The sequence below is a fragment of the Epinephelus moara genome, chromosome 3 (assembly GCF_006386435.1).
Source record: "Epinephelus moara isolate mb chromosome 3, YSFRI_EMoa_1.0, whole genome shotgun sequence".
Taxonomy (NCBI): domain Eukaryota; kingdom Metazoa; phylum Chordata; class Actinopteri; order Perciformes; family Serranidae; genus Epinephelus; species Epinephelus moara.
Window position 1 is genome coordinate 3190330 of NC_065508.1, and position 20823 is coordinate 3211152.

Here is a 20823-nt window from a genome sequence, read left to right on the forward strand (position 1 = left end):
ACCACCTCACAATTGTTTATCTACAAGCTTGAAAAATACCTGTGGACATGCATAGAAAGGATGACAGGATGAATTTTGAAATTAATGTAGATCTTTTGTCAATCTGCAGTTGTGGATTGTTTTGGTGTGAATTGCTGAATGTTGGAGATATTGGTTGTCGAGATGTGTTCCTTTTATCAAATGTAATGGAACTAGATGGCACTTAAAAAAATCAGGGAACCAGAAATGATATCCACTTACTCAGGGTAACCCACAGACCTTGTTGTAAGCAGTTTCATGTATGAAGTATTTTTTCCTACAAAACTAGGCCTGTCCACTGTGTCACCACCATAGACTGTAAATATATTAGGTATTAGGCATATAACCTCTGTAGTGTGTCGTGAAGATCTGACAGATTTCAAAGCAGTTGGGTTTAGTAATGATATTGCATGTCCTTGTGTAATGTCCTCACTCCGAGGAGACTTCCCAAATGTCAGTGTGCAGCTCATGTACATTAGTTTTATTCAAAAGGGACAGGTGAAAATAGCCTCTGGGCTGATTCTGGCATTGTTATGCATTTTTTTTTATTAATTTGGATCTGGATTTATTAATTTATCTCTTATTCATTAAACTAAACTGAAACTGAATACTTATCGTGTTTTTTCCACTACATTTGTAATTAAATTTTGCCGCACAACAAACAAGATATTAGCGACAAAACAGGAAGCAACAAAGCGACCTCGACCGACAGCCCCTGAAGGCATCGCAAATGACGCGCCTTACGTAGACGTCACGTGACTGCGTGAACAGAAACAAACATGGCGCCGCGAAAGTGAGGAAAAGTCTTCTGTGAGTGTTTCTGCCCTGAATATTGTTCGGTTTGTCATTGTTTAAGGTAGCTGTTTAACAAATAAACACACAGGGAGTTAATGTGTACTTTAACCACTCGGTTAATAAAACAAAAAATCGAAAATACGAACTTTATTTGTAGTTTCGAGGGTCTCGTGTGGTCAGTTTGTTTCCCGACCAACCGTCGTTCTCGCGCTGTGTAAGCTAGTGAATTTTTAACTGAGGAAACTAGCTGTGAGTCAGCCTGTAAACATCCGTGTTTGAATTATTCTGCTTCCAGTCGCTTCAGGCTTCTCACTCGTCCCTTTTGTTTCAATTTTGACACACAGGTTAGTTTGGGGTCCAAGCTCGTGCCATCCTGTCACACAGACCCGCAGGACAGATGAGAGGAAGAAGAGGACAATTATCATCATCAGGTAAATCAGGTTAGCAACGGCTGATGGGGCTGGATGAGGAGTGTGCTCCGCTCTGTAGTTAGCTTTGCTACTGTTTAAGGGTTATGTTTACTATGTATAGTCTGAAATCACTGTTATTGTTATTGAAGCTGTGATTTAATCTGCTGCCCACAGGGTTTAACAGATATAGAAAGGGATTTCCACTGAATTTACACTTTGAGATCTATAGACAGCAGTGGGTTGTCTTAGCTTGGACTTGGGGACTACAAATGGACAACAGAAAGCTTCTGTTACAAACTAGTGGGGATTTGGGGGAAATCACTTCACATAAAAATTGCAGTTTTTATCTTCTATGATTCTGAATCAGTTCACAGATCCCCAACATTATGTTGTTTATAACCTTATGTTGACAGAACGAACAAAAAAGCCAAATTCACAGTGTTATTTTGTAGTTCACCTTGAGATAAGGTAAGCATTGGGATGCATTTTGTGTCTAATTACCTATTATTTACTTTACTGAATAACTATACATGAACTTTCAAATGAGAAAATTAAATAGTAAACAAAACTCCCTCTGCACAGCCGATATAGGGGATCAGGTGCTGGTGGATCGCAGGAACGTCTTAAGTAACATATCAAAAATAGACGACCGCACACTGAATAGACTTTACTGTGAATTTATTGAGAGCGAACAACGCGTTTCGCCTGTGGCTTCTTTAGGTTCACTCAGCGTTTGAAGAAGCCACAGGCGAAACGCGTTGTTTGCTCTCAATAAATTCACAGTAAAGTCTATTCAGTGTGCGGCTGTCTATTTTGATATGTTACTTGTGAAAATTAAATATTTTGATAAACCATACAGAGAGGAGCACTGAGCTCCAGTGATAACAAACAAGTCTACCAAATAACACACGCTGCAACTTGTAACAAAAGCTCAGGCAGGAGTTGTAGATAAAGTTGGGTTGCACTGGTACTGTATTGTTGCAGCTGTTCTCTGCTGCTGGAAACAAAATGTTATTAGGACCTCTAAATGACAGATTTGTTTCAATATCCTCATACACACACAAAAGTGTAAAATGCCATTCTTGCTTTTTCCTGTGCTGTAGACTTACCAAGAGCAAATAGCTTTTTACATTTCATTTTGCAATTCAGTGGACTAAAGGCACAAGTGATTGGCTTAAGCTTGTTTCCTGGGCCCCCTGAACCCCAACATTCGTTCCTCTGTAAAGAATCTCGGGGTGGTTTTTGATAGCCAATTCAAATTTGTTAAACAGATCAGTGCTGTTGTCAAAACTAGCTTTTTCCAGCTACGTCTTCTAGCCAAAACAAAGCCCTATTTCTCAGCTGCAGACTTTGAAAGGGTGATCCATGCCTTCATAACCACCAGATTAGATTATTGTAACTCCCTTTATGTTGGCCTGGATCAGTCCTCTCTCATCCGTCTACAGCTCGTCCAGAACGCTGCTGCTCACCTCCTCACGGGCAAGAAAAAGCGCGACCACATCTCGCCAGTCTTAGCCTCCCTCCACTGGCTCCCGGTCCATTTTCGTATTGATTTTAAACTCCTTTTAATTGTTTTTAAAGCCCTTAATGGTCTGGCCCCTCTGTACCTCTCTGAGCTCCTTTTGCGCCACACCCCAACCAGAACCTTAAGGTCTTCGGACCAACTACTGTTGGTGGTGCCAAAAACCAGACTAAAGTCTCGAGGTGACAGAGCCTTCGCAGCGGCTGCCCCCAGGCTCTGGAACAGCCTCCCTCTTCACATTCGATCTTCCCAGTCCCTAGAGACTTTTAAATCCTCCCTAAAAACCTTTCTCTTCCACCTGGCGTATCATTCAGCCTGAGCACGATGATCTCAAGTTGTTGTTGTTGTTGTTTTGTTTTGTTTTTTTAATGTCTATTTTAATGTTTGCACTGTTTGCTCTGTCTTTTTATCGTTGTTTTCTACATCTATTTTATTTTTGTTATTGATGTTGTTTTAACTCTGTACCCCCTATGTGCAGCACTTTGGTCGACTGCCGTCGTTTTAAACATGCTCTAGAAATAAATCCTGACTTGACTTGTAAGAGACCAGACCCTGGGTTAATCTTTGTATGTGTGAACAAACTGAAACTTAAAGAGATTTTTTCCCTTCTTTTCCAAACTGTAGAGGTATAAACCAGAACAAGCACAACAGCCACAAATTGACCAGTACCCCACAAATCCATCCTGCAGGAACTGCTGTGTGAAGAAGCTGGATTGAAAACTGCTGCATGATATGGTTTTGATATGTAATTCCTGAAGTTTTTTTTGTGTGTCTCTGGTCAGAGTTTCTCAGGAGCAGCCCAGAATGGCTCGGAGGAAGCAAGTACTCAAGGATGCCAGCGACATTCCCACTGGAAGCCAACAGATTGACGAAAACTCACAGGAGGACGAAGCTCTCGATAACCAAGATGAGACTGTAAATACATGTGAACATTAGTTATCAAATGAGATAAATATAGGTTTATGGATCTAAATCCAGAAGTACAGCATCACTGAAGCTGTGTCTTGTTCTGAAGCATGTCAGCAGATGCAGCTCAGGGATTAGTCAGTGTTTTCATCAAATTAGTAGTTAAATGAAGCTTCAAATATATTTTTAAACATCAGATCTGATGATTCAGCTGTGGCTTGATGTAAAATCTATAAGAGATAACTGAATGATAATTTGAACGCACTTTGTTGAATTCTTCAGCTAAAAAAGGTGTTTAAAAAGGACCAAAAGTCACTCCGGAGGCTTCCACGAACTCGGGGAACTGCTGGCACTAAAACTTTGACTTTTTGTTTGTTCCTCCAGGACGAGCTCTCACTATCACTTCTGACGTCAACAAGAGAAAAACGCAAGAAAGAGAGGGAAAACAAATCCAAACCCAAAGGTACATGACATGGAGGGAACCAAAATAATCACCAAACATTGACATTTATTTTGTAGGTTTGTTTGTAGTTTGTGTAGCACGAACACTGTTTAAGATGAAGAAAGAAATATAACTACAAATAATTCTGAAAAAATGAAACACCAGTATTCTTAGAGTCACTGTGTTGATGTTGAGGCTAGTTATATGTGTCACACCATCACTATGCATGATAAATGATGTTGGATGTTTTATTGTGATGATAAGTCACTGTATTATTCTAATGTGAGATCAATATAAGAGGCAGGATTTTTATGAACTGTGCTAAACAGTGTATAACCCTGACTTTGACTTATTAACACAGTGTCTATTTATTTTCAGAGATGACAGAAGAGGAGATGATGGACTTGGCTCTGCGTCTGAGTGAACAGGAAGCCAGCGTTACTGCGCTCAGACTGCAGCAAGAGGAAGAGGCCATGATGAAAGCCATCCAAGAGAGTGTGAGCACAGAGGAATTTTTTTTATCCTCCCATTATAAATTTCGTAATGTTTCGTTTTTGTTGACATTGCTCTAGGGAGGACTCTCTTTTGAGGCTGCAGAATAGTATTGTGTTTTTTTTAAGGGTAGACTAAGTAACAGAAACATGTCTCTGTTTAACAGTAGTGTTGTTTTTTCTTGCACGATGTCATAGCAGCAGAGGCAGTGGAGAGTGACAGAAAAGTGGATATGAATGGATGAAATGGATGGTGTCAGTTTGCCACAAACACTATAACACTAATCAACAATGTAAACTACTATCTTAAAAGTGGTTGAGCCTGTATTACTACTACTGCAGGATTTGTACAACTTCTGCTCCCAGTTGCACGCTCACATACCATTCAGTCTACACAATGGAGTGGATTTTGTCTGGAAAAAGCAAAAAAAAAAACCTTATGTAGCAATAAACCCTAAAAAATGGGACATGGATCAATAGATAGAATGGTAAAGTGATATGTAATTTACTAAGTCAAAAAGTGGAACTTACTCTTAAGGTTTAAGTGGTTTGAATTTGTGGCCAATTTTATTTGGCTGTATGTCCACAGGTTTTTAACACAGTCCTTATATCTCTTCCAGAGATATAAGGACTGTGTTGATGGGACGTTCTGAGTCTCAGTAATGTAATAAATATAGCATCACTTCAATAACTTTTTTTTACTAAGGTTACAGGTTAAGATTACAGTACCCATAATGCTTTGGGGGGATGCTAGCAGGGAGTATAATGTTGCCATGGAGTTGGTGAGTTAGCTGTGGGCTACCAAGTTGTTTCTTTGCCTATATTTCTTTACATTTTTGGCTAATTTGCTGAATTAACTATTAGCTGTTCCTGTTTGCAAAGAACTGTGGATGTACAGACAACTATTACTGTTTTTTTATTGGTGCCTCTGTGTTATGACTCTGAAAAGAGGCTGTGATTTTTGTTCCAAATTGCACCAATCTGGTTGAAGTAGTTAATACAGTCTCCAGCTAAACAGCTAATACAGAAGCCATTTGTGGTTTTTCTCTCATAGATGGTCAGCCAGACACAACTGTGCCCGCAGAACTTGCTTGTCGATGCTGAAGCTTCTCTCAGGATCAACTCTCGACGGAAACTCTTGTACTCAAGCGTGAAGACGTCGTCTGTCGTCGATCAAGGAACATCAGACGATGTCTGCACACCAGACATTGACCTGGACAGAGGTGAGTCACTCTCACTGAAGACCGCTGAGTTAGTCATATTGTTGAATATCATACAATGCTTAGTTTCTTTAGCACCAACACTGACAAGTTAAATTAGATTATGCTGAAGTAACACAACAGGATAGTAAAAATATATCACTGGCATTTAATCAGACAACAAATCAAATCAAGCTGCTGACACTCCCATGAATCTGAAAGCATATTTTGTATTCCCAGGAGCAACAAGAACTGGAGATGAAAGTAATGACAGGAATAAAAAGCGGAAAAGGAAAGAAGGAAGTCCTCTGCTGGAGATGCCGGACCTGTCACAGACTCAGAAAATCTACTCTCAGGCCTCACCCTGCAGCTCCGAGTGTGTCTTGGTGCCTCCGGACTCACCGCAGAGCTGTGACTCAACCCAGATCGACGACTGTCAGCTCCGTAAGTCTCCCGTCTTCCCCTCCACTGGCTGCAAAGCTGAGGTTCTCATCCCCCGGCTAAACCCGGACCTACTGGACACCTGCAAGACCTTGGGGTTTGTGTTGTGCTCTCAGGACAGTTTGACCTCGTCTCAAAAGTCTCCACCTGCTCAACCCAAGAGCCCAACATTTCCCAAAAGTCCCAAATGCTCCAGTAACCACACTTTGTCTAAGAGTCCCGTCTTCTCAGAGACTGATCAGGGAGATGATGGAGAGACGCAGCTGAGTCCTGAGTATTTTAAAAGTCCAGTATTTGGCAAAAATACTCAGCATGAGAAGTCCTCAAGTGCCTGCAAAGCCCAAGACAGTGTCTGTAACTCAGGGTTCATGTTCTCTTCTCAGGAGAGTTTAACCCCCTCTGTGAGGTCCACGTCCTGTCGGCCCAAGAGTCCAGTGTTCCCAAGAAGCACCGGCAATTGCAAAAACCTCCCTCTCTCTGAAAAGTCAGCCACCTGCAACAGTCCTGTATTCTCAGAGACTGACGTAGAACAGACTGAGCAGAGTAGTGACCGTTGTACAAGCCCCGTGTTCGACGGGACTCCACAACAACAACAACAACAACAACAACAACAAAAGAATCATCTTGATGAGCAGCAACACTGTGTAAGTCCCTCAGCTGCAGGTCTCAGAGGTTCAGCCAGCAAAGTGAATTCAACCACTACCAGTGATTCTTCTCAGAGTCTGAGGCAGGTGAGTTCAGGTGTCAGACAAAGTGCTTGTCATTAAAATATCAGCCCAAAAAAATTGGATTTTTTACTTTAAAAAACCAACAGTGTTGAAAAGCTGCCCTGAAATGTGCTTTTTAAAAGACTGAGTCAGAGACACGTGCTGAGCAGGAGAATGAATTTGTCAGTGTTCTCTGGTGTGGAGGACAAAAAATGACAAAAGTATAAATAAATAAATGTTTAAATAAATACGGGAATAAATAAATGCTGTAATAAAGACAGAAATAAATGCATGTGTAAATAAATTCAGGAATATTAATGAATAAATATGGAAATAAAATAAAGAAATGCAGAAATAAATATGGAAATAAATTAATGTGTAAATAATTACAGGAATGAATAAATAGAAAAATAAATAAATGCATAAATAAAGAACTTAATGGAGACAGTTAGGACCTTCTACCACATTACCATACAGACAGAAATACATACAAAAATAAATAAATGAAGTTATACAAAATGTAAAAAAATAAATAAATTTAAGATGCTTAGTTGTATCAACTTTTATTTTTTACTGCATTTATCTACTTATTTCCATATTTATTTGTTCATTTACTCTTATTTATTTACAAATTCATGCACTTATTTCTTTCTGTATTTATTCTTGTATTTATTTATACATTAATTTATTTATTGATACTTATTCATCCTGCTTACTCAGGTGGACTGTTTAGATGGATGCTGTTTCTAACTGACCTAAAATATTTCTTTGACGTTTCTTTTCTGCAACTTTTTATGATTTATCGGCTGATATATTTGGCTTTACCCATGTTTTGGCTAATATAACCGCCTAGTTGATTTAATAGTGTAGCTCTAATCCTGTTTAATCTAGTCTAATCTTGAACTCCAGTACAAAGAATCACACTCTTCTGCAGCATTATTATTATTATCCAGTATTTTATTCAACCCCCAAAATGAAGAAAAGTCTTTTTGCCTCATTCTCAGCATGTCAGCAGTGAGCAGTCTGATATAATTTAAATTTGATTAAAGCCTTTTTTCTCTCTGCTTTTGAAAAATATAGGACAGCAAGACTGCTCACAATCAAGATGTCGGGTTTACCAAGTCATCTCAGTCAGGTACTGTATAGCATCACACACTCTTATCTCTGTGGGTGTATTATCTCTAATTTGATGTCAGTGATCATCATGATGCTGTCCAGAGCTCACATGATAATGTTTACAGTGCTGATCTACCAGGAATAGTGTGATCAGAGCCTGTTGGTTTCTGGGTGTTTTGTGGTTTTTAGATGGTGCAGCAGAGCCAAATGAAGAACACAAAGACACAAACTCAGCTGAGATGGAGCTGACAAGCGATATGACGCTACACTGGTCAGAAGACGATGATGATGTCACGGTACAGGCTTTCTCACTGTTGCAAGACCAGAATTCATTTAAAGCAAAAATGGTCATTTTCAATCATTTATTTTTAAAAAAAACTACAGTACTTAACATTTCCAGGTTTGATATTTTGTCCATATAATCCAGCCGTAGTTATTATTTTATTTACAGTTCAACTGTTAAAGTTTAAACATGCTTTGGCAGTACTTTCTAGATAAGTCTTTACTTCCACTTCTCTCACTTTTATGTTTTATGTTATTTCCTTTTTTGCGCCATCGGTTAAGTTAATTCACTTGGTCTGAAATGTAAGAATGAAAAGGAAAATCAGCATATTTGATTCCTGTCTTCACCGCTCCTCCCTCCTTCTGTTGCAGCCGGTGGGCTCACCCAGCCCAGTCTTCCCAGAGGAAAGACCTGTTCATCAGGCAGAGAGCCAGGCTGCCTCCCTGAACCATGTGACTGCAGCTTCTCCAGGGATTAACTGCAGGTACAGAAAACACACAAAAACATAAGATCTAAGTTTCTGTATTTTTGTCTGAGTAATAACACCCTACAAGTTGTTAGTTCTATGATTGAAATGGATAACTTAAATTATTTCAGAAGTCCTCTCTCCTCCTTGTAAGTAAAAGTACTAAGAAACTTTAAAAAATACTGTGTTACAAGTCCTGTGTTAAAAATATTACTTAATTAGAGGCATGTGAGTGTTAGATTGTCTGGATTAAAAGCAGAAAAATATCCCCTGTGACTGTCATGCTGTTGTTTATTATATCATTAGATTGGATTAGATCTCGTATTAATGTAAAAGCAGGATTTTACTGTTGTAGTTGGAGGTGGAGTTCATTTTGACTGTATTAACCAAGTATTTTCATTATGGCTTAATCTGCTGATTATTTTCTTCAATAATTGATTGATTGTTTGGTTTGTAATAAATCTGAAAATATTGAGTGATGTCATCACCATGACCCAGAGTCTAAAGAGACACCTTCATGATGTTTGTTTTGTCCAACCAACCACCCAGACCCCAACATTATTACAAATATGTTACAATTATTTAAAAAAATTTAGAGGAAAAGCAGCAAATATTCACATTTGTGAAGCAGGAACTGTGTAATATATACAATTATTTGAACGTTTATCAAAATAGTTGCCAATGAATTTTCTGTTGATTGATTAATTGACTGCTAGTTTAAGCTGTACTTGTGTAAAACTGTTGGGTTTTTGAGCAAAAATTTTAAATTGTAAAGCAATTAAAGCTGTCAGATAGATGTAGTGGAGTAAAAAGTACAATAATTCCCTCTGAGATGTATTGGAGAAGAAGTATAAAGTAGCATCAGGAAAAGACTCAAAGTACAGGCACTTAAATTTTGTATTTAAGCAAAATACTTGAGTAAATGTACTTGGTTACACTCCACCACTGCATACTTGTCAGTTGAATGGTGTCTTTTGCTCACTGTAACTCTGTATGTTTCCACACTCAGACCTTCCTCCTCTTCCATGTCTGCCCCGTCTGGGGAGCCTGCAGGCGGGTCAACGGTGCACTACTACTGGGGGGTTCCCTTCTGTCCACAAGGCCTGGACCCAGACAAATACACACAGGTGAAGATATGTTTCATCCAGTTGTAAATAATGAATATGTTTTTTAGTTACAGAGTGTTCTAAAGACTAGATCCACTAATGAATTGATTGGAACATTGACTGAAGAGTTTTTGATGATTGATTCAGTAAAAATTCCTGGTTAATCATCGTTGGTTGCAGCTTCTCAAATGTGAGGATTTACTGCCTCTCTCTGTTTTAACTGTTGAAATGTTGCAATATCTCCTTTAAGCATGTAGATTACTCAGTAATACAAACAACAAAATCCAGTGAAATAGAATAAATTAGATTTTTAATTTCTGACATTTTCATGTGTCCGTCTGTCTGTCATGTCAGGTGATCCTGGCTCAGATGGAAGTGTATGAGAAGAGTCTAAAGCAGGCTCAGAGGTGTCTGCTGAGGAAGGCTGAGTGGGGGGAGGCAATCATGCCACAGCCAGAGGTACCATAATGATTTTATTTATTCATTATTATATCGTTAACTAATGTATTTATGGACTTAATAGTTTGTTTATTTATTTATTAGCTGGACAGGATCTTGATGCAATCAGGTCTGACGTTGCATACTTCTTAATTTTACTGTTGCAGCTGTTGGAGGTTGAGCTAGTTTTAACTATTTCATTTACAGTTTTAGTAGATTTGACATGTTACAAGTCTAGATTTGAACTCTCTCTAACTGTGTATTGTATTTTAGAAACGGATCCTATTGTTTTTCACATACGATCCTGATCTGTAAAGTAACATATCTGTCAGATAGATGTAATGATGAAAAAGTACAACAATAAATTGTAGTGGAGAAGAAGTACAAGCGGAGTAACTGTACTTAGTTACTCTGTCATCGCTTCACCAGCAACCAGTGAAGAGAAGTCTGATTGTATTATTCGTAGTTGGACTAACTTAAAATCCTTAACCCCAAACATCGTCACAAAATTCTACATTGTTGAAAACATTTTTTCCGATCCTAGAAGGTGAAATACTTGTATGTTGTTCCTTCGTGCTGTGAGCTGAAGACAAAGGGCATAACACTAACAAATAGAAAAGCTGTTGTATCTGATTTTAAATGAAATTAATTGTTAGAGATTCAACAAGCATTATTGTTCTTTTATAGAAATCTCCTTCACCTGAGTCGCCTGCTGAAGAATCTCAACTCCTCATTCCTCGAAGGTAAAACATGCCAGAACTTTAACAGCTCCTCTTGGACGATGGATAAATGTGTTGTCTGTTAGCCTTCGTGGTCACACAGGATCAAACACTGAAACATTAAATAAAAGTGAGATAGCATTAAAAAAAATTGTTGCAGTATTTCTGCTGTTGCATTCTGGGTATATACTGACTACATCGACAAATTGAGTGATTTTATTTTGCATGCTTGCAGTTTAATAGCTCTTACTCTTAACACTAAACAGTATACTTTCTGTACAGCAGAGCAACAGTGATGTCTTTTTGCCACTAGATGTCACCAGTTTATAACGGTTATAAAATCAGTAAACAGGACTGAAGCACAAACTTAAATACTGAGTTGTTGGTTAGATTTGAAGCAGCAGTTTAATTTTCAGAAATGAAAAAAATACTGATAAATATGTTAAATAAAAAATCATACAATTGAAGAGCTGGATATTTGGCATTTTGCTTAAAAATATAATAAAACATATCAAGATAGTCGCTGATTTAATTTTGTGTTAAGTAGCTTGATCTGTGCAGAGAAACACAAAATGACCAAGTGCACAACTTTTAAAACGGCAAAGTCATGATGAAAATATTCACGTGTAACACAAATGAGTAGTTAAATTAGTGAGGTCTGTAGACGTGTGATGAATTTAGATTTCTCAGTTTGCCTTTTATGTTTTATTTAAACATTTATCCTCCCTTGATTCATGCTGCGTCCAAACTGACGACTACTGTTTATGTATTTGAACATTTTCAGGCGAGGTCTCAAACTGAGAGGCAGAAAACTGTGTGATGCAGCAGATAGTCCTGCAGCTGAGGCAGAGGAAGAGGAAGAAGACAAGAAGGATGGAGAGGAAGTGGAGGAAAGAGAGAGCAAAGAGGAAGAGCAGAAGGAGGAGAAGCGGGAAGAAGGACAAGTGGATACCGATGACTGTGAGGTTTGTCCAGGTACTGAAGCTCCACATTTTCTTTGGACTGTTATTTAGTTCAAGTTCTTAATTGTCATATGCACAGCAACTACAGTCAAGACATTGCTGGCAATTAAATTAATAGTTCTGAGGTTCCCTCCAACAATGCTAATACAAATATGTTCATACTGTGATGTTTAACAGCTTAGTATAAGTGTATAGTGACAAGTTGTGCGTGTACAGTAGGTGTATTTCATGACAAGAGAAAGTTTTCTGAACCTGGTGCTTTATCTTAACGTTTCAGTAGTACCAGGCGAGGAAACTTGCGTCTACTATGAGACCTATTTTCATTAGAAACCAAACTGCTAACAGTCAGTGTGTCTCTCTGGTTTGCAACAACAGAAACCCAACTGAGTGACAACGATGATGACAGGACGCAAGATCTGATGATAGACACGGACACTGGAGCAAAGGTGAGTTTGAATAATCTGTAGTCAGTGCTCTAAAACATCATTAAATTCCTGAATTTTATGAGATCGTCTTGCAAGTGGTCAAAAGTCAGAGGATATTAAAATCTGTCTTTGACCTGAAGAAACTGATCAAATCACAAGTTATAAAACACTTTATATTGCTGTAAAGAGTCAACTCAGGAGTGAAACAGTTCTTTATAATATCTAGTTTGTCAGCAGTACAGAGATTCACATAAAATAAAGCTGCAATTATATTCAATTATTTCACAACTTGTTCCTCTTTCATTTTGACATTTTCTCCAGTTGGGATTTCAGTCTGACTGTAAAAAGAGTCCAGAGCTGCCGGAGGTCGAGATGATTCTTCAAGATGATTCTCCAGCCGGGAATCAGCTGCAGGAGGAGGAGATGGAGGTGGAGGTGGAGGTGGATGGTAAGGCTGCATGCTTAACCCTATGGGCCCGAACAACGCAAAGTGCGTCCAAATTCACACCTGTTCTTCTCTATGGATTTTCTCCACAACCGTTCGTCATAGCGAGAAACCACTCATATCACGTGAAACAGCGGAACTGCAGCTTTCCAGCTTTATAAAGTTACACTTAAATTATGTATAACAAAGCTTTCATACAGCTTTGCACACACATTACTCTTGGATGGATTACTCGCGAATGAAGGGTCGCACAGAAATTGTCAATTGTCTACAAAATAAAAACCTGACGAATTTCTTTACAATCCATTACACAGATCTTGTTAATGTCACTTCATATAGTGAGGAATAATATTATTACTATTTTTCTATTATCTTAGATGTAAATATTGCATGTTTCTTTCAGATAAAACACATTTTTGACTTGTGAATGAGTCAATGGAATTTCTTGCAATAATGAAAAAATACTGGCAATCATGTCCGCCTGGCACAAACCACATGTTTTGGACAGCTGTGAAGTGACAGAATGTCCCAGCATCATGGTTCTTATATTGCCAGATTCCAGAGAGTCTCCCCTCTTCATATATGGCAGAATATGTCAACTTCCAACTTGCTATGGTGAGATACATGTAAAAATGTTAGAATTTACTAAACCAGATTTTGTTTTTCATTGATATAAAAATTAATATAAAATACAGGTACATAGAAGGACACGGAATGATGGCAAATCTGGATAGCCCAGATTGTCCTGAAAAAAACCCAAGATATAGCATGTGTATGTAGCCTTTATAATGACTGTGATATGAGCTTAAAAGTAAAGGCAGTAAAAATACCCCAAAAAAGGCCTAGGGCCCATAGGGTTAACAAATAGATCAGAAAACTGCATTTGTAGTTTGTTCTGACACATTTATCACCGGTGTGGTTGTGTGATGGTCGAATGATCTTAAAAAATGAGTTTGCTTGACTGTTTTCAGCCCCAGAGGACAGAAAGATGAAAGGAAACATCCCCGTTAGCAGCAGCGATGCTGGAGAGCAACATGCTACAAAAGAGGAGGTCGAGGAGGAGGATCTAGACGTGGAGGAGATAAAGGATCGGGTGCTTCCAAGGTCGACTTCTCCTGAACTGGAACCAGCCACTGTCCCTCAGAGCCCTGAAGCCAAAGTGGACTGTCCCATCTGTCAGGGGTCCTTCCCTGTGACGGAGATCGAGATGCACGCTGCGTACTGCGATGGCGAGGTGGCCGTTGTTGATGAGAGGAGGCCTGAGAACAACTGCTTCCAAGGTGACAGAAAATTTATTTTGTTTAACACCTGTGAGACATTAGAAGACACTTGGTTCTCTGGTTTCACAGCTGTTGGCCGGATGACGGACGCAACAATAAAAAACCAAAAGTGTCTGCTCCGTACAGCAGCAGGGGTCAGATTTCACTTCACTGTCTCATGACATAGAGTTGACAGACAGGACAAGTAGGGTACAGCTGCAGCGCAGGAATGGAGAGGACGATTCTGGACAATTTGGTGTCAAAGCGAAAGGCAAAAGCGCCTGTTTAGCAACATTTCTTATTAAATTCCAAAGCTAACAGGGTTGGTTAGGTCACTTAGAAGTGTCCAGCCTGTCGCCTGCAGCTCTTTATCTGACAGCTCACTGTCTGCTCTGACTGTTCAATTATTTCAAACTGAGTGGCTGTCAGCAAATGCTGAAAATGACCATTCTACACCAAAAATTCAGTATTGGTTGGGCCATAGTTACAAATAACACACAAGAATGTTCAATAATCAGTCAGTAATAAATTTCATGTTGAGTCCAGTGTTGTTTTGCGTGCAAATGGAATGACAGACTAATTACGAATTTAATGGTGTAGGAGGTGAAGGAGACTTTCTGTCTGGAGTCATTGGAAAAATATGTTCTTCTGGAGCCAGGTGAATTCCTGGTCAACTAAAATTTGAAAACAAAGGCTCAGGAAACACATTGAATCAGGAGGAATCTTGTGATTTGTAATTTTTTTCTTATATTTTTCATGAAGTATTGCAAGATATCTACAACAAACAAACATAACAGTACCACTTACTTTTCAACCGTCTGTCCATCTGAATGTTTTTAGCTTCTTCGAGTTAGTAGAGTCGAACTGTCTCTGTGGTGTTGATATTTTTTAGAGTTGATGTAAACTGCAGTTTTTAATGAAAAAGAAAAAATGTTGCTGGTTTGAAATGACACCTCTCTCTTCTTTTCAGCGTCACTGAAGCCTCGTAGGAAGAGAACAAGGAGAGCAGAGGCGACCGCTGAAGAGACTGAAGAACCCCCCAACACTGGCAAGTAAGTAGGTATGACCTGTCGTATGTAACGGGAACAGCCCGATGTTTTCAAACTTCTTTTTAATTCATTTATTTTTTAAATTTTGTGATGTTTTCCACAGGAACCCGGAGAAATGTTACATCTGTCAGAAAGCTGTTCCTCTGAGAGAGTACAGCCGCCACACAGAGCTCTGCATCCAGCGGCGGGCATCAAAGACTGCAGCAGTAAGACTTGTTACACACTGAACCCAATCAACCCTTTTTATTTTTGTTTTTTCTATGTATCAGATGTCATCTGTTTTGTTGATGATATAGAGTGTTTATTTCTATTTTTCTGACCTTCCAGAGGGGAAATCTGCTGTCGGCTCTGGAGCAAACTGAGAGCAGAGATTCAGGTGAGTTTGGAAGTCTTTAAAGCCCCTGACACACCAAGCCGACGGCTGGCTGTTGGTCAGTGTTTGGTGGCCATCGGTGAGCCTCTTGCACTCGTGTTCATGTCATATCCTGCACCATTGACCCTCAACGGCTCTTGTCGACTTTTTTTTAGCCGATTCAAAATGTTGAATCGGCGTCAGAGCCGGTTGAGCCTGTCAGTGAATGAAATCACTTATTGGCAATTGAGCTTAGCACATGAGAAGAGAAACAGAATTTAGGAAAGCAGAGCTTAAGTAAAGAGGGAGTGAGACCTAACCTTGTTACATAAGGTAAGATTATTTTTCTTAAGCCAGGAGCTGTTTAGCAGAAACGTTTGAACGAACGCCAGCAAGCTAACATGCAGATGTCTAGCAGGTATAATGCTAACCATGATTACCATCTCAGTTTAGCATATTAGCATCCCAGTTTCGTTCCTCCTGTTTCATGGTAAAAGTGCTGTGTGTTAGCTGAAAGAGTCAGGCGTGAACAACTGATCTCACCTGAAGCTCAGAGTTAAGACTGAGTTCCAACTAATCAGATTGTCCACTGACAAGAATTTAATCTGTAACATGATTGTTGATAAGTGATTAGTCATTTCAATAATTTAATAGACTGAAGATTCTCTGTTTTTTTTTCCTCTAAAATTTGAAAACTTGATTGCCTTCCTCTTTTACTTTTCCCTTACTTTAGATTTTGGATGGTTGATGGGTAAAAACAAGCAATTTGAAGACATCAACTTTTCTGTCGTTTAAAAGAAACAATGATTAATGTATTAATTTAAAAAAAACATCTGATGAATTGATAATGAAGATGTGACACTGATGATTGACAGGTTGATGGTGGACTCCTCTGTTAGAGAGGGTTCTGATATTGATCTGTTATTTTCTGGTAAAACAGGTAAAACTTTCACCTCAGGAACTTCTTTTAGATGCAGTCACATCACTGTCTACGAGCAGACTTGTTCTACGGCTTAAAAAAACATAAATATCAGCGTTAAAAAATCATCAGTCAAACTTCAGTTGATTCATTTTTCTATGACTGACTTGTTGTTGTTCTGTGTTCACAGAGGCCGGGCCGTCTGGATCCAAACTCCAACCAGGGTAAAGACGTCTTAGAAAAATTGTGACGTTGTGATTTGAGTTACAATACTCCAATAAAGAAGTATTTTTGCTATGCTAATACATTTTTATGTTTGAGTCCAAACGCCATGACTTCTTAGGGTTTACTGTAGAAACGCACAAAGCAACACACATTTCCCCTTTATCAAGTTTTGTTAAAGCTATCATAAAATGTGCTTTGTCCATGAAACATTTTAAAATGACTTTGAAGTCTGAAAGTTCATAATATGTAAATCTAGCTGCAGGAGAAATAAAGTGAGTACATTTTGGCAGCGTTAGCAAATTGCAAATGTCATCATCACAACTTCAGGTTTTACAGTTAAGGCTTAAAATAAAAGGACATTTATTGTGAAAAACTTGCGTGAAGTTGCCAAGTATTAGTAGAAGCTTTATGCACATTAGCCTATTGCTGCAGATGGAGAGCAGAGAAAGACAACTGTATTTAAAATGCATTAAGACGTCTGACTGATACTGGATTTGTGTTCTTGTGTGTTTGCTTCCTTTTAGAGATGTCATTGATCTGCGGGATGATGATGATGATGAAGAGGAGGACAAGACGGAGGAGGGCGGGGTTTCAGCGTTCAGGATCAGTAACTCTCCCATAAGATCCTTTACTCCGATCTCGGAGGCCACTGACTGCCTTATTGACTTCAAAAAACAGCAGCGAGTCAAGAAGCTGCGCCAAAGACGAAGATGAGGATGACCTCCCGCAGACTGGTGGTGCTGACTGAAAATACTGGAAACCAGAGCCTTAACTAAAGACCCACTGAATCATCAGGTTGAAGGTGACATTACATTTAGAAAAGACTTGTTTTAAACTCAACAGCACCTTCCTGATGTCATATTTATGCAGGTCACATTTACAAATGGAGCACTTGAATGTTCATTCTGACTGTTTTTGTGTCACTAAATGTTAGTTTGTTTATGTTGATGTTTCAGACTACCTCTTTATGTATTGAAACGTTTGCTTTTTGTTACTTTGTTTTAATGTCTGTCGAACAGTATGATTACAACACCGTGTCAACAAACAACATTTTACTGGCCTTTAACTTGAAATAAGAGAAGTCAAGGTATTGTTTGTATTCATGCTCACAGTGAGTCACTCTGCTCACCACCTAGGTCTGAAATATTTCAACAACTTTTGGATGGATTGCAAAGAAATCTTGTAAAAACATTCATGTCCTCCACAAGATCAATTCTACTGACTTCGGTGATTGTCTGATGTTTCATCTCGTGCCCCCTGCAGAAGTCCAACAACAGCAACATTCTGCACATTAGCATGCAAGTGTTAGCATGTGTTACATGAGGCATGCTAGCAGTAACAGTTAGTTTCATTATTATGTCATCTGCTGAAAAAAGTTGTCATTTCCTAGAAGCCTAAGTGACATTTCAAAACCCACTTTTACCCAACAAGTCCCCAACCCAAAGATTAATAAAACATAACAATCATATGACGAAGAACAGCAGAAAACTCTCACATTTGAGTATCTAGAACCAATGAAAGTGTCACATCTTTGCTTAAAAAATTACAAGCAATTATAAAAAGAAGTACCAACCGATTTTCTGCTAGTAATCTGATTATTTAGCTGACAAATTGTTTCAGCTTTATAAATGAGCAGGACACAGCTGCGCAGGTTGTATGTCCGTTTACAGAAATGATTTCATCAGTTGACATCAGACTGAATTAAATCTGATATCAGGCTAGCTAAATGTAAGCATGCTAACATACAAAAGTCAGATCTTCACACACCTTAACATGTTACCTGTAGCTGTGATAGCATGTGTTAGCTAACATGCCACCATTAAGTATTCAACTCAAAGCACAGCTGACAAACTGATCCCAAAATGGCCACCGTGACAACATGGCCTTTCTTCTGGCCCCACCCTTTGGACAAACATTACATTTTTTCTGCCATACAGTTTTTAGTTTTTGGTCTGCTTGTGAGCTTTTAAAAACTACAATTAGATTCCCATATTACTAAGATCAAACGCGAACAACAGTGGAAAGATGGAGAGCCCACAAAGTGCTGACAGTATCCTGTTGAGAAGAAATGACATCGGTCTGTTCTCTGTTCAGTGCACAGCTCTAGTTGGATCAGAGAAAAATCTAAAAGCTTAAAATGTAAAATCTTAAGATCTGATACAGTCACAATGTCCATTTTCATCCTTTGTCTTGTTTCCTGTCAAAAGCTAATCTTTATTAAGACATTAAACAGGACTGAAAACTATTTCCTGAAAGACCCTACGTCACCTGTTCTCACTCTGACTCCAGCCAGTAGGATATTGAAGGAAGTGCAGTGCAGTGAAGGTCTGAAAACACTTTCTCCTTTAAGATCAGACACAGATTTGTCCCACTGAAATGTTTTTGGGGAATCAGTTTCTAACTGCGACGATCAAATTTGCTCTTGAGCAGCTCAAAAATGTTAAATAATTTTGTGTCAGTTTAGATCAGCTTTCTTTCTCTTGTGGACCGTTCTTATCACCCAAAAGTATTTCCTGCAAAGTTGATAGAGATACAATTGACTTACTGTTGTATCAGAATGTTGGCCTTGGATATTGTATCAGCACTTCAGAATTAAATTTGCAAGTTGTTTGACTTGGTGTGACAAAGCAGAAGTAAACTGACTGTAACACACTGAACACATAGATACAAGATATACAGGTGATGTGGCATGATATGTTTGCAACAGGTGAAACAATTCTCTTTTTTTAAAATTCGTCCTTGACAAAATCTTTTTTCAAACAGATGCAGTGTTCGTCGAATCCTTTGTGTCAGTGTGTGACGGGCTGCCATCGTTACATTTTATTTGTATTTCCTGTGAGGGTTTGATGCAACGCAGCAACGTGGAGACTGTTTTGTAAGACTCTGTCACAATGTTCAGTTGCACCAACTGGGCTAAGTTTAGGAGGCAAAAACTATTACTTAAGTTCAAGTGAAAGGTGAAAACATGTGAAGTAAAAACTGTATTTCTACATAACAAGGCCAAAAGTACATGCACACTGTATGTGCAAGTTAAACATGTCACTCTGACACCATGGGCATTAATGTGCTGCTGTAACATCAGTGGCGGAGGAAGTATTCAGATCCTTAAGTAATACAAAACTAAAAATTACTCATGCATTAACGTAAAGGCAGGATTTTACTGTTGTAGCTGGCTGAAGTGGAGCTGATTTTGAAGTATTAACTTGTGATTACTTTGATTTTATATTAATCTGCTGATTGTTTTATACATTAATTGAATGTTTGGTTTGTAAAAACTCACAAAATAGTGAGACATGTTGTCACCCAGAGCCCAAAGTGACACCTTCACAAAGTTGTTGTCGGAGCACCAGACCATACCTCAAAATTATTAAAGATAAATTGAAATTATTAAATTGATGGACACAAGCATTCATTCACATTCTCGTTTGCATGTCGTTTCTGGAAAACTGCTTAAAATTTGCACCAAATTTGGTTTGAAATTTGGCTGTGGCGTTAATATTTGCCTGCAACTAAAAGACAGTGAAGATCTGAAACTGTCAAAAAGCAGGTTGTCAGACAGTAAAAAATATAACTAAATACAATAAATAATACAATCAATCAATTTCAATCAATTTTATTTATAAAGCCCAATATCACAAATCACAATTTGCCTCACAGGGCTTTACAGCATACGACATCCCTCTGTCCTTATGACCCTCGCAGCGGATAAGGAAAAACTCCCCAAAAAAACCCCTTTAACGGGGAAAAAAAACGGTAGAAACCTCAGGAAGAGCAACTGAGGAGGGATCCCTCTTCCAGGACGGACAGACGTGCAATAGATGTCGTACAGAACAGATCAGCAATCAGCAATACAGATATTTAAATAATTAAAATGGAGTGTTAAAGAAAACATGAAGCCCTCAGCAGGTGGAGTTGATGTTCAAATTTGGGCACTTAAAGGACTTCATCCATGTCGACTTGTTTTAAGTATTATAAGCTGCATGTACTCAAAGTATCAATAGTAAAAGTACAGAAGTATCATGAGCGTGTAGTTAAAGTATGAGCAGTAAAAGCCTAAGAGACATTGCTCTAATCCCTGAACAGGAAAAACTGCCACAACCTCTCAGTTTCAGGCTAAGATCAGATCCA

At 38.7% G+C, this 20823-nt stretch overlaps 1 protein-coding gene across 1 annotated transcript; it reads left to right on the forward strand.

The window, feature by feature from the left end:
- The first annotated feature begins 779 nt into the window (after positions 1-779).
- uimc1 (ubiquitin interaction motif containing 1) lies at positions 780-20098 on the forward strand. The gene is made up of 22 exons (XM_050041132.1): positions 780-828; positions 1158-1244; positions 3528-3660; positions 4036-4114; positions 4472-4590; positions 5639-5807; positions 6024-6955; positions 8012-8066; positions 8237-8343; positions 8702-8814; positions 9806-9923; positions 10257-10361; positions 11028-11083; positions 11844-12034; positions 12397-12467; positions 12768-12894; positions 13863-14171; positions 15121-15202; positions 15303-15405; positions 15527-15575; positions 16661-16694; positions 17220-20098. The coding sequence occupies exons 3-22, from the start codon at positions 3550-3552 to the stop codon at positions 17407-17409; spliced, it is 3120 nt and encodes a 1039-aa protein (XP_049897089.1). The 5' UTR covers positions 780-828; positions 1158-1244; positions 3528-3549; the 3' UTR covers positions 17410-20098.
- Positions 20099-20823: the final 725 nt, after the last annotated feature.

Excerpts from the sequence above, each read along its gene's own strand:
- uimc1 (XM_050041132.1), top strand. The coding sequence starts at position 3,550 with ATGGCTCGGAGGAAGCAAGTACTCAAGGATGCCAGCGACATTCCCACT. Across the intron at positions 8,344-8,701 it reads AAGACGATGATGATGTCACG|CCGGTGGGCTCACCCAGCCC; the intron begins GTACAGGCTTTC and ends CTTCTGTTGCAG. Across the intron at positions 8,815-9,805 it reads TCTCCAGGGATTAACTGCAG|ACCTTCCTCCTCTTCCATGT; the intron begins GTACAGAAAACA and ends TTCCACACTCAG.